Raw genomic sequence first — 15,393 nt, forward strand, 5'->3', positions numbered from 1 at the left:
GCTATATATCATAAGTATATATAAATATATATGGTAAAATAGCAAGCCCCTGCCTTGGCCATTAATATAAACTTTAGAATATGCCTGTTAGAAGCATGGAAAAACGATTCTATCGCAGGGTTCTGTCACCTGCAAAGATAAACTGGGGGCAAGCAAAATATTTTATCAATATCTATGCCACAGCACATTTCTAAAAATTAGTTTAGTGATTCCTCTGTAATCAGGTAGTGACAAAAGAAATATCACGTACCTCCCTCAAATGAAGTTAAATGCTATACCCTTAACCTGTACTTCATACTTACTATATAGTTTTTAAAATGCTCAGTTGCAACAAAATATTTCTGTGCACTTATTTTCACTACCTAACTGTACTTTCATTAAAAGATGTTAATCTTATCATCATATTTCTACATAACATCATAAGAACCAGTATTTTCTAGAGTAAGCAACAGGAAGAATGAGAAATTTCCTGTTTACAAATTTTGGGAGGCAATAACCAGTTACTAACATGCATGTAACAGCTTCAAATGAGGCAAACTGGCTTTCCTTAATAACTTAACTAAAATTCAAAATTAAAAATATTTTAATAAACAAAGGAAATTAAATAGCTCATACCTCTGAAAGGAATTTGTTCTGGCCCTGCTTTGCCTTGAATCTTTTTATTTTCTGTTGAATTCTCTTATCTTTTTCCAGATCTTCTACAGATGCCCATTGACAATGAAGATAAGAGCTAAAAAGAATAAAAAACACTTGAAATATGCAAAACACAATTAATCCTAATTATATGTATTTTTGTTTAAAAAGTCAACAAAACAGATCATTAGCAAAATAACCTGTTTAATCACTCAGGCTGTTGAGCAATAGTCAATATCACTACCTTTTGAGGAAAAAATAAAGAAAATCAATTATAGTGCCTAAAAATTTCCCTTCTGTCCTGAGCCTCCAGCAGGCTCTTACACATTTCCCATTTAAAAACAAAGCAGGAGGAGAGGGGTACCGGAAACAAGCTATTTTCTTAAGTGAGTGTATTACTCTTCAGTATAAAACAGTTAGTACTACTGAGTGGCTTTGATTATGTATTTATATTTGAGCCTTTTATCACTGAGAAATAAAAGTTTCTACGTAAAGTTAAAAGCATTCCAATTTAAAGAAGCAAAGGTAAACGCAACCTACAAAAGGAGTACTACCCACCCTCTAAATACCCACGCCCCACCAGCCCCTGATCAGTTCCTGCTCTCCCAAATTCTTCTAGAAAATCTGAAGTAATCACCCTCAATCCCTTGTGAATTTCTCAGTTTCTACTGGTCACCCTGTTCTTGCACTCCCATTTCAATACACACCTGCCTTCTTTCAGCAGCTGCGTCTTCTGTAACCTTACCCTGAATATTGTCCACCCTCCCTTTATTATCCCTGAAATTCATCAGTATATAGTCAATGTCTTTTGATACCTCTGACATTCCTTTATTTGGTAGTTCAGTATTCTTACGTTTCATTATCCTCTTCTTGCCCTCCCTCCCCCTAACCGCATGAAAAAGAAGAGATGCTTGAATACAAACTTCTTTCAACATCAAAGTATTATCACTCTAAAAATTATGTACCTATTATGAAATCTTTCAAAAAATGATTACTAATTTGGGAAGGACTTATGATTAAATAAATATAATCAATATTTATGCAGCATCTAAATATGCATTTTCAAAAGTAGGACTGATCTACTCCGACAATTGACTAAGAGAGATAAGGACTTCAAATACATATGCATACACAGAAAAAAATAGACTAAATGAAATGCACATATTTGGTAATAACAACTATCATTTTTGGATGATAATACTGCATAGTATTTTTTTTTATTTAGGGGGTTATCTATTGATATTTATTGTTTAATTTGAAAATACAGCAGTTAATCCATTACATTTCAGTGTAAGTAACATTTTAAATGAAAGTTTATGATATTCTTTAAAACATAATAAGTTTAGTGTAGAAAATGGTCTTGCACAATTTGGTGTAATAGATAGGATACAGCAGGATTCTCTTATCTACTTCTCATTCAGTCTGCTGTGATACCATAGATCACGTAGCTCTTGGAAAACTCAACTGTGCCATCTGGTAGGCAAACAACTTATTAGACTTAAGAAGCTTTCACCTTACACATCTCCCAAAATTGTCTCAAGGGCCCTAGTAAGGCTGAGACTACACTCTGAGAACTGTTGCTCTTTGTACAATAACCAATGGAATGAAATGATAAACTGCTAGTGTCTGGAATGAAAGAAAAAAACACTTAAAAAAGGAGTCAAGGAAAACATACTCAGCCTGTGGTCAATAAATACTCAGTGCCCATCATGTGTCTGAGTGCAAAGCACTGAAAATACTAACACTCATATCAGCCATTCCTTATTTTCTTTGATATAAAGAATCATTTCTACTTAAAAAATTTTTCAGGATTGTAAATTTGTATGTTTTCAATTAATTTAGTGATAATTTAATTGTCATAACAGTATGTGTAGACATTTCTTATGCAAGTATTTTGTTTTCCAACTTTTATTTTTCAACTTTCCAATAAATATTACTCAATATTATTATAATGAAAAACAAATATCATAGAAAGCAACCAGTTCTAGCCTCCTAATTACTGGCTAAAAAAGGCATGTGGGCAGTCAGTATACCTGTCTTAGTTCAAATGCCTGCCTTTAGAGCACCACCAGTGTGGCCATGAGGTGGACACAGGCACAACAGCAAGTGGTTCCACCCTATTCTCTCTCCCTCTTGTAAATGAAACTGAAATTTTCCGTCAATGATTCCACCAAATGGAGAAAATCTGTAAGTGTCCCACTAAGATCAGAAACAAGACAAGAATGATCACTATCTCCAAAATTATTCAATATCATATATGAAGTATTAGCCAATGCTATTATAATAGAGAGAATAAGAGGAGCAATAAATGTAAAATAAAAGTCAAACTATATTTGTAGATGATATAACTGCATAACTGGAAACCCTAGAGAATCAATTTGAAACTAATTTAAAAAATAACAAAATAATTCAGTATTGTAACAGCACATAAAATTAACATATGGGGCCTCCCTGGTGGCACAGGGTTGTTTAAGACAGCCTCATCAAGCTATCTGCATACACTGCAGCATGAGTTCAATCCCCAGTTGCCAGGGAGATGACCCAAATGGCACAGCAGACTTCTCCTTGCCTCACCCACTGCTCCCTTCAGGAGTATATTTCAGTACAGCTGTCTGTTGTGAATTCTATGATGCCCTCCCACACACTCACCTCTGGCCTACACCCCAGTTCTTGTATGCACAAGTAAAAATCTCTTTCAATTTTTTTTTTAAGATTTATTTATTTATTTACACAGAACTGAGGTACAGGCCAGAGATGCAGAAGGTGAGAGAATTCACCAGAGACAGAGTGGGGAGCAGAACAGGCAGATCGACAAAGTACACTGCTGAGGGGAGCAGCGGGAGGGTCAGGAGAGGTCTGCCACGCCATGTGGATCTCCTCCGGGGCAGGCGGGGATTGAACTCATGCGGAAGTGGCTTAAGCTTCTTAGTGCAGTGCTTTAACCTGCTGCGCCTCCCTGGCCTCCCTCTCTTTCAATTTAAAAAAATAAATAAAATTAATATACAGATGTTAACTGCTTCCAGTCACACAATGACTACTTAGAAGATTCAGAGAAAAACTTAGGTATAAAATGTATTTGAAAATATTTAAAATCATAGTAAAACACAAAGTAGAATTGTATATTTAGTACAATGTAAATTAAAGGACAAACATAACATTTTTATAGAAGAGACAAGTTAATACTGTACATATATAAACAAACTAGCAAAAAAGGAAAATCTCACAGAGAAAACTAGATATACCAGATATTAAAATATACTACGAAACCTCTGTAAGTAAAACAGGGGACTACTGGCTCATGAATAGACAAATGGATCAAAGGATCAGAATAAGGTACCTTTACCATATAAATGTCACTTTAGTACATGATGAAAGTTGTATCTCAAAAAACTGGGTCTGAGGTAGACTTTTGAATAATGGTGCTGAAACAATATATTTATAAAGCATTAAATCAGAGGCATGCTTTATGTTATATATAAGAATAAATACCAGAGAATTAGGTGTCTGCATGCAGAAAATTAGACCATGCAAATACTACAGGAAAAATATGGCAAATCCTGTTTTACCTCGGGGGGGGGGGGGGCATGGGGGTCTTTCTAACAATGACTCAAAGGCTAGGCATAACAGAAGATTAATAAATCTAACTATATATATTGTTTAGATTCACAATGCAAAAACTAACAAAAAGTCAAAAAGCAAGTGAAACTGGGAAAAAAATAATTGCAACAGATAACAAAGATAAAGGACTAATACTCTGTGTATATATAAAAGAAGTCTTAATAATGAAAAAGCACAATGGAAAACTAGGTAAAAAATATTAACATACATCTGACAAAACAAGATATAAAAATGGCTATCAGACAGGAGATGATGTTTTTGAGTCATTCACAATAAAAGAAGTGGTAATAAAAACACACTAAAATATGAGTTTTCACAAAAAGTGAAAAAATCCAAATACCACACTATATTGGAAAGGTTGTACAATGTTAGTAGAAATGCTAACTGATACAACCCTTTTGGAAAGGAATCTAATATCTAACAGAACTGTTTATATATGTTTTCCTTTTGATGTAGCAATCCCACTACTAAAAAAGTTACCCTGAACCTATGTCTCCAACAATTCGAAAAAACATAGGCATAATGTATGTACAGCATTATCTACAACTGTAAACTATCAGAAGCCACTTATGCCCACATACAAAGGAGATTGGTTGGAAAAGCTAAAATGTAGACCTAAAATGGAATATTATGCAGCTATTATAAAGAATGAGAAAGATCTATAAAGTGACAGTGGTAATTTCCAGAAGATAATACTGTAGAAAAAGCAAAATGCAAACATACACTGATGCTATATTATTCTTTTGTATATAATGAAGAAAGGGAAATATTATATATAAAATTTATACCTACATTTTCATGTGAAAAATGACAAAAAGACTAAAGATGGGATCAGTAAGAATGGGAGTAGGAATGAAAAGGAAAGGGATTAAATGAATCATAAATATTTCATGAAATTTGAAAAAAAAATAAATTCATCAAGGATAGAGGGGGAGTGGAAATAGAATACAAACACAACAATGTTTCCTTATCTATGGGAGATATACTCCAATACCCGCAATGGTGCCTAAAATCATGGACAGTAGCAAACCCAACATATACTATGCTTTTTCCGCTACATAGTTACTTATAATAAAGTTTAGTTTATAAATTAGTCACATTAAGAGATGTGATAATAAAATAGAACAATTACAATGGTATACTTTAATAAAAGGTATGTGAATGTGGTATGTGTCTGTCTCTCAAAATATCTCATTGCATATAACATTTTTAGACCGTGGTTGACCACAGGTAACTGAAACCACTGTAAAGTTAAACTATGGATAAGGAGGAATTATTGTACAAACAGAAACTAACGAATCAAACTGAGTATCAAATCAATAATATAACCACAGTAAAAGGAGTAGGGGGAGGAGAATTAACCCAACGCATTTTTAAATAAAACATTTAGACTCAATACCTGCCTAGTAAAGACAAAAAACTCTAAACAAATACTGGATGAACTCTTAACTCAGTAGGCTTCTTTTTCAAAGAAATAAGATCAATAATCCTGAAACCACCTGTATATTCTGAGATTGGCAATAAGCAAATATGTTAACGATGGTAATAGTCAGATTTCTAGTGGTGTAAGAAAGGAGTCATTATTATTAAAAAAGGACAAAATGACCCCTGTGGTATGGTAATAAAATTGGAAGCATCAATGTAAAGGCATTGTTTTTCATTGTTATTAAAAGGTAAGTGTGGGCCCTCCCTGGTGGCGCAGCGGGTTAAAGCACAGCACTGAGAATCTAAAGCCGCTTCCGCATGAGTTCCATTCCTGGCTGCCCCGGAGGTGACCACATGGTGTGGCAGACCTCTCCTGACCCGCCCGCTGCTCCCCTCAGCAGTGTACTTCGTTGATCTGCCTGTTCTGTTCCCCACTCTGTCTCTGGTGAAGCCTCTCACCACCCTGAGCCTCTGGCCTGTACCCCAGTTCTGTATGCACAAATAAATCTTTAATAAAAAAAAAAAAAAAGTAAGTGTGTAGACAGAGGTATGTGTGTGCATATATATGGATATGGATATGGATGCATGTAATAAGCATACACATATGTATATGTAAGGTATGCATGTATATTTGATGTGTATATATACCTGTCTCACTGAGCAGATAATGTAGCAATGATTTTCCAGTTGTAACGAGCACACCTACTATTTGACTCTTGGTTTCTAAATGTCATTCTCCAGTAATTCAACCAAGGTTCCTTGGAGAAATAATGATTCCAGGACATAAACAAGGAAACTAAAAGATATAAGTAGAATATCCTCTGGTGTCCAAAAGTAAGTATTCCAAGAAAGATGGGGATAAAGACACAAGAAGAGAGAGCCAATTTGAAAGGGATCCATCCACTGGCTAACTGGGATAATGTAAACAAAGAATGAAAATATTAATAAAAAGCTATGAACCAATGAGAAATATTAGCTTCTACAGGCTTATACTTAGCTACAAATAAGCAAATGGGCAAAAGTGTGTAAGCTTGTCCTATTAGTATAAGTCTAACTAATAAAGAGGGAACGATAGAATTAGTACATACCACTTAGCACCACTAGCATAATTAAGAGCCTTATTGTACCTTTTACACAAGATACCATTTGATCATAAAAACAAGAATTCTTTATGTACTCTGTCTATAATTTTCCTGTGTAACTTATATGACATCAAATAAAAGATGTAGAGAAATGTTAGTTTTATGGAAATTTTAATTTCAATAATACCAGACAGGAAAGTTTGTTGGCATCATCTCATATGACTGGTTCCTGACCTGGCTGTAGTACCTGCTTTGGAAAACCATGTGCTCTTCTAGGGTCATGGACAGATGACATCAGATATTTTGTATGAATCAAGCACCGTAGGACCTACTGCAGAGATCTGGATGAGATCCACCTGTTAAGGCCCTTAAACTACTTTTCTCTAAATTTGATTTGATAAGTCTACCAGTGAACTCTCAGTTACTTACTTAGTTATCTTCTATTTGCCTGTCCTAACCACTCTCCTTGTAAGACTATATGAAATCAACTCATTATGTATAATTTCTACATGTATAAACTCATAATAAATAATTACAACTAATATTTACCAAGCATTTTTTTAATGACAGATTCTGTATTTCACTGAACTCTCAAAAAACACTGACAAGAAATTGCTTCAACATTTTTCTTGATAAACAGGCTATGCTTACAAAACTTCTTCAGCAGTGCATCAGTATATTAAGATGGTGTCTTAGTAAGAAGTAAGAAAGAATGACAGAAACAGTGGGGCCTCGTGTTTTGCTTTTCTAGTGTAGAACAAATTCCTTAGGCTACTTTTGTAACAACTTACAAAAGCATCCCTTTAAGCATACCTTACAAATAAGGTACAAGTTCTTTGCCTTATAAAGTTTAAAATAAATTTAATTTTCACATTATCAATAAATATTTTGGTCCTTATTCTATGATTATTGTTTAACGCAGAAAATGGCCCTTATCATCCTCACAGGGTAACTACTGATCTTTATACTACGCTAGTTCATCAAAATGTATGCTTCAACCTGGTATACAGCACACATCTAGAACAAGTTTTTCAATTTAGTCTTATTTTAAGTTCTGAAATTCAAATTAACTGAACAGAAAATAGAAATAAAGACAGATAATTCAAAGCTCCCTGCTTCTTGAAACATGAGTGATGTCACGATTTTCTAAGAGCCTTTAGGCAACACTGGAATTCTCTTAAACATTTGGCATCCCGTATATAGAAGAGAGTAGAACCACAGAGTAAAACCCATTCTCAGAGGATAAGTGAATCATTACTTTCCCCATTTTCCTATTATTGCACAAGTCTTTATCCTCTCCAAAAAGAACTACTCGGTGAAATGTAAAACATAGGTGACTTTATACCATTACACATTTTTGAGAAAAACAACATTCATAACATGGAAGTATATTATTCCCCCACTTAAAAAAAAATCACAGTCTACTTACAAATTTTTGTATTTCACATAGAATTCCTCAACTTCTACATCCTCTCCAGATTCCTTCTGCAACAAAAGAGAATTTCGAGCAAGTACTTAAAAACCATCTATAAGAATATTCTAAAAGTAGTGATTTACTTCCATAGGGACACAAACTAGGAATGGTAACAGCAAAGGATGTTGTTGGGAAGAGGAACACCTTGTGAGGTGGTGGGAGGCTGGGAGACGGAGACTGTCTTGCTTAGACCAGTGCATGCTGCTCGACGTGCTACAGCTCCTAAGACATGAATCACTTTAACTCCTCCCTAACCACATGCAGCTTCATTCACAGCAACCTGACCCCAAATGTGGCTCTCTGCCAAACCCACAGTGTTAAGTAGACGCCAAGTGTACCATTTTCTCAGGCAGCAGCCAATTAGCAACTGCTCTCCTGAATGCCATATGTATTATTTTTGGCTGCCTCATGGCAACTTTACATTGTGGGTTTTGTAATGTTTTAAAATATTTAAAAGACATTTATTCCTCCATATAGTTAATAACTCTAAACAAGAAACCATATAAAACTAAACCTTGTTCTTATGCTGTAATTTCACTGTATCACTATTCACAGTTTTAGTTTTACTCAATGGTACAATTAAAACCTCTCAGACAAGATGTCTCACACATATAGCAGCCAAATAAAATTAACACTCCAAATACTACATTTAGGTAAGGTTAAAATTGTGATACACATTAGCCAAATCAGGAGTTCAGTGGTAAGATTATCTGTAACTTCTCCCTTGATCCAACCCACTGGAGTATACATAAAAGAGATCATTCATGATATTTTAAGCATCCCTTTCAATATTTTTTTTCTTTTTGGTTTTAGGTTGTTACACACATTGTAATATGTAATTTTCTTCTAGAACATTTGATCAGCTAAATTAGGGATGTAAAACATAAATACCACTTACAGATGTTTAGGGATTGTTTTTATACTCTTACAAGAGTACCCAAGTCTGCCTTGAGGGTCACAATTGGCTGCTAAACTTTCTCAGAGATGCTGCAAAGAAGCTGAAGGCAAGTAGGAACATGGTAGAGGACAAAGGAGTAAAAACTTCTGGTACATGACAGACTGGCACAGGATCTGTTTCAAGAGACTATGAGTTCCCTAATCCCTAATCTTTAAAATATCACCAAAAATTGTGCACTTAAACTTCTTTTTGACACTCTCACATATCAGTTAACCTAAATTTTAAACAGTTTTTCCATCTGTTCAGACATCACAGGATAGTCAGGACTGTGATCAAAATATATAATATCTGGTGCTACACAAATGGATCTATAAACAGTCATGACTTATACAACAGCCATTTCAATATATCCAAAAAAAAAAAAAACAAAAACAAAACCAATGGCCACACTTTTAGTTGCCCAAAATGAAAATGAAATGTTTACATCCAAGAACCAACAACATAAACCTGCAATTAATTTATAAACTCTAGTCAGTTCAAGCTACAACCATTCAGCACCTGCCTTACATTTTCTAACCCCAATATTATACTACTTCACATTTCAAGAGTCATTTCAAGATACATTATCTTTGCTCGCAACTGGAGATTGGGGAAGAAAGCAAAGGTAAGACAATAGATAATCCAGGAAAATAGGAAGCGAGAATGAGCTCAGATCCATTGATGCTTCTCATAACATATCAAATCTATAATGGAATTAAAATGTGTGATCTAATGGTTCTATATTTTTAATACTTACTGTATCTTTCAATTCTGAGTTTTCCAAAATTAAGTGTGTGAAGGTAAAACGCCAAGTTGAATTATTTCTCTGCTGCACTATTTCCTGATTTCTTCCTGCTCTTTCCTCATATCCCATCCTTTCCATTTCATTCTATGTACTTTTACCATCCCATAATTACTAAGAGGGCACCAAAGTCCAAAGGAGCAACTCTTAAGCTTCAGAGGTAGTTTTCGTTCTGTTTCAATGCTGCTCTCAAAAAGCTCTGACACAACCTTCAACTGTCTCTTCCTGTCTCTCATTAACACTCATATTCATTAACACCCAGATTAGTTATTTCTGGGAACCTGATGTGGAGACCCCTAAACAGAAGGTATAAAGCTGTCTGAGAGGAAGTCATTAGGTTCTTAGACTTCACGTGGGAGCTTATGGAACTGGTGCAGAATTGTCCCAGAGTCTTTTTCTATTTGAATGCCCAAAATTGTAAGCCTGTTGCTTTGCTGAACTGACCGCACAAATGAGATCACTAATCAGTTACCCCAGAACTATAAAGACAACTACTTTATATCCTTTTACTTCATATATATATTATTATGTTGACTTCTTCTGCTTTACTAATAGTAAAGTTTATCTGAACAGTGGGGCAAAGATGGCTTAATAGTTTAAAAAAAAAAAGGTGCATGAAATCATCAGCCTAGGGGAGCATTACTTAATTATTCATTAAATGGCAGTCAGTTTTACCAAAATTTAATGATAATTGAAAAGAGCTCCAACTTCTACCTTCCTACCCCAGCTTTCAGAAGCACTCTATAAAGGGCATAGGCAATGAATAGTTGAAGTTTCCCTTTCTGCACATACCAAAACTTCAACTAATTTACTTCATGGACAGTGACCACTAAATGTGAGAGACCTTTAAAGGAATACTGTATATTCAACAAAGTAGTTCTAAGAAATGTGTTTATCTTTTCACTGGATTCCAACACTGGCCTACCAAAGTCCTTATTACTCACAAGAAATTTAAAGTTCCAAACATATGAAGTCATATTTGCCCAATTGTTCAGATAAACTAGAAAACATGATCAGGCAATAAATCAACTCTTTCGTCACCTAGATTCTAAAACACTCTTCCACCTAATGCTAGTCCTGTAGTATGAAAGAAAAGCAACCATTCATAAACATCCTACTAAATTAAGCAATCATATTAGAGAAACAGAACTATAGAGTATAAAAGAAGGAAGATTTTGTGAAGTGTAATACAAAGGATTAGAAAGCACCTCAATAAATAAATCAGTAAGGTAACAGTATGAATCCCTTCTTATGTCTCTTATGTCTTTCCCAAACTATCACACACTCCAAAAGAGATACCAAATCATACCTCACTGAGGGAGAGAATAAGAACGTAATAAATGGGATGAAGAATTCTGCCTTCTCTATGAGCTATTTGTATTGTTGTTACTGAGATTAGCTAAAGAAAACACACACACTGAAATTTTTATTTCACTCAAGTGGAATACAGGAAAAAAAAAAAAAAGCAAAGGCAAAACCAAGCCAAAACAAACACTAGAAATCTAACTACAGAAATGAAGCTACCAGTTGGGGAACAGGGAGAATAGAGAGCAAAGTGTGGAAGGGCACAATGGACTATGGTGGAGGTCTGTGGGTATCTTGCAGTTGAGTGTGCTGTAGTATATACATCTGAAGGGTTATTAACCTATAGCTTAGTCATATATGGTTTTGTATACCATTGTCTCCACAGTAAAAAATTAAGATAAATAACCTCTTAAAAAGAAAATATATCACATAGTAAACTTAAAGGAAAATGAAGAAATTTAGGGGATACAGTTGTTTTTAAAACTATTTTGACCTAATACAAAACAGGATTTGAATCATTGTTCCCCAAAGACAGATGGCTCATAGCAGAAAAAAAAAATTTCAAAGTAGAAATTTACATGAGGAGTAAATGTGGGAGGCAAAAAAGAGAACCAAACTTTATACAAGCCAAAAGTTCACTCTTATATTTATCTCCAAATTCAACTGTCAAGTCCGTCTCTTCTACTAGGTCTCATGATCATTACTTTCAATTTAGAAGAACATAAATGGCAGCCATCTGTATTTAAAATGAGGTGCTGAATTCAGGAGTCGCTCTTAAATGGGCTTGTATGACTCCATCACAATTGAACATCCTTCTTAGGCTACAGTGATGAGGGCAACTGACTCTGAAAGCCTTTGAGTCCCCACTATGTGTCAGCACCATACATTAGTAGGCTCTGAGAACTCACAGTCAGTTTCCCTCATATTGCCAGGGAAAGATAAAGGCACCTTCTCAGAGCTACGTCTTCAATTATTCATGGTAATAGGAAACAGACTAGCAGGCAGAATTAGAATTCACAGAAAAATCTCAAATTTCCTTTTGTTTCTACTTGCCATACTTTCCCCTGTTGTTATTAAAGCTGATAACTGAAGGAGTTATTTCAAGAACATTAACAGCTTAAAAAGTCAGTACCTGCTAATGTTTACAACTTTCTAAATGGCTTTATGAAATGCCAATAATTTGTAATAAAGTTAATGACATCATCTCTTCCTTTAAATCATTAAAAAAAATATTTTCCACACATTTCTTCCATCCTAAAATTCACCAATTCAACATTTCAACCTCATGTATAATTACAGTGACTTTTAATTCCCTATGATATATAAATCATCATCTGTAAAAGGAAATAATATTTATGCTGAAACAACTGGTACCGACATTTAAAGGGTAATAAAAAAAAAAAGGAAAAAAGTCTTGGAAGTAGGCAAAACAAAAGAAAAAGCAATGTCCTACATAATGCACAGAGTAAGTAGCTCTGAATAATAGAGCTAATTACAATTTGCAACCCCCAAACCTGCTGAGTATGCCTGCTGAAGAACTAGCAATTGAATGAAAATTAATATGTCCCATCCAAACCACATGCTATTTACTCAAACAAGTCACTTCAGTTCAGTGAAGGGGACTATATTTCAAAGCATGTCAAGTATTTAAATTTTGTCATATATCTACAATTCACAAATTAACAGTTCTAGAGTCATTAGTAGGAAAAAATGCAACCTTTCTAATGAGTTAAATAGTGCTCATTTCTACTTGACCAGGTGGGAAATTTGGTTGTGATTTTATCATGTAAATAAACAGAGATAAAATCCTCATGTTCAAAGAATCACCAGAAAGCTACTCCATACCACTGTCCACTCAACTGGAAAATATCTTGATATGTTGTTCTTGCTGTATAAGAACTAGAGTTGTATATTCTGATACAAATCTACCCTGTGAATAACACAATAGAAAAGCAAACAGTATTGCAATAAAGGCAAAGAGAAATTTACTACTGGAGCAATTCCACTTCTTAGGATCTCTGAATAGTCTCTGAATAGTAAAGGCTTCCTATTTGATAAAGCCTTATTGAAAGTCCTGTAATTCCTGCATTCCTGATCTCAGTCACAGGGAAGTTATACTTTTGTACACATTTTACTTGTTCAAAAAGCTTGTTTTGCATGTCAAAATAGGGAGATTATACTTCTATCCACCTTGAAAGCAAATAAATGAAAGTATGGTATATTCCACAATGATTCAAGATGAAAGAGGAACATCTGTATCTGAAAGAGATCACTTTCCAGAGATAATGAAAATTGTATGCTAGAATATGAAAGTGTATGTGGATGACTATGTAATTCTTTAAAGAAATTTCTCAAACTAAGCAAGAAAGGAGATGCTGGGATGAATGGGGAATCTCTATCAGTATGGAAATAAAATTCTTTGTCACAGAGTATCTATGTCCCTCAATGAAAAAGCTATTTAAATCAAATGACAGGTACTAAGAGCTCACCTTTGCAAATCAATGAATGAGTTGTGAATAACTTTAAAGAATAAGTCATATTATCTTCAAAAGTTACACTGGAAATAGTTCTATATTTCATTTCTGCACTGACAAAGAATATTAATTAATATCTTAATTATTTAAATTATAATTTCATAATTATAATTATAAAATTGTTTTAAATATTTTAAAAAGTATGAGAAAAAACCTATTCACTAAAATGACAAGTGGAACTTCCATCCTCAGGGAAGGGAGGGAAGGAGAAGGGGTAGTGAACTTTCCTAAGAGAGTTGAAGAGGTATAGTCATGCTTATGATTTCTATGAATTAATACTTTTTTAAAAAAAAAACCTCTAATTCTAAATTCCTATACATTTCTTTGGAAATTTTTGAGCTTCTTACCTACTCTAAGTGATACAACAAATGGAACTGATCAAACTAAAAAGTTTCTGTACCACAAAAGAAATTATCAACAAAATGAAAAGGCAGCCTTCTGAAAGGGAAAAAAAAATTGCAAATCACATAGTGATATATCCAAAATTTATAAAGAATAGAAACAGTAGCAAAACCAAAAGAAACCAAAAAAAAAAAGGGGGGGGAGGACAAAAGATTGCAAAAAACATTTTTCCAAAGAAGGCACAGAGCTCGCCAACAGATACATGAAAAGGTGTTCAATGTCACTAATCATCAGAGAAACATAAATCAAAACCACAGCAAGTTACTACCTTATACCTGTTAGAATAGCTATAATCAGAAGGAAAAAAAGAAGAAGAAAGTAACAAGTGCTCAGAAGGATGTGGAGAAAAGGGAAGCCTTGTGCACTACTCGTGGGAATGTAAATTAGTATAAACACAATGGGAAACAATAGAGAGATTTCTCAAAAAAAAACCCAAAAACTAGCAATTCTACTTCTGGGTATTTATCCAAAAGAAATAAAACCACTAACTCAAAAACATAAATGTGTACCCCTACACAGCTCTAATCACAGCACCCAAGGTATAGGAACAATCTAAGTATCCATAAAATGATAAAGAAATTATATTCAGTCAAGAATCACATAAAGAAATATGTTCTTAGACAATTTTGTCATTATGTAAACATCACAGAATGTAATTACATAAATCCAGATGGCATAGCCTACCACACACCTAAGCTACGTGATTTGACCTAATGGGACTAGCACCATGAATGCTGTCTGTCATTCACCAAATTGTCATTAAGCATTTATGGCTATCTATATAATGGAACATTATTCAGCCATAAAAAAGGACATCTTATCATTTTCACCATATAGATGAATCCTGAGAATATTATGCTAAGTGGAAAAATGAGAGGAAGATAAACACTGTATGATCTCTCATATATGTGGAATCTCAAACAAAACAAAATGCCAAAGTGACAGATATCGAGAAACAATTTGGTAGTTGCTAGAAGCAGGGGGTGGTGGGTGAAAAAGAACCACCTTCCAGTTATAAAATAAATAAGTCATGGGGATCTAATACACAACACAGCAACTATAGCTAATAATGTTGTATCACATATTTGAAATTTGCCACAAGAATAAATGTAAAAAGTTCATATCACAACAATAACAAAAATTTCTGCATATGATGTAATAAAGTATTGACTCGATATATT

General features: G+C 34.2%; 1 protein-coding gene across 1 annotated transcript in view; it reads right to left on the minus strand.

Annotated features, from left to right (window-relative positions):
* Nucleotides 1–15,393, minus strand: part of CHD7 (chromodomain helicase DNA binding protein 7) — a 127,113-nt gene that overhangs the window by 50,564 nt on the left and 61,156 nt on the right. Inside the window, exons 6-7 of the mRNA XM_004679850.2 lie at nt 8,188–8,243; nt 616–730 (exon numbers count right to left, since the gene is read on the minus strand). Of these exons, the coding sequence (XP_004679907.1) occupies nt 616–730; nt 8,188–8,243 (171 nt within the window). The remainder of the gene's footprint in view (nt 1–615; nt 731–8,187; nt 8,244–15,393) is intronic.

This window comes from Condylura cristata, unplaced genomic scaffold (genome assembly GCF_000260355.1).
Source record: "Condylura cristata isolate star-nosed mole 26May11 unplaced genomic scaffold, ConCri1.0 scaffold00009, whole genome shotgun sequence".
Lineage (NCBI taxonomy): Eukaryota > Metazoa > Chordata > Mammalia > Eulipotyphla > Talpidae > Condylura > Condylura cristata.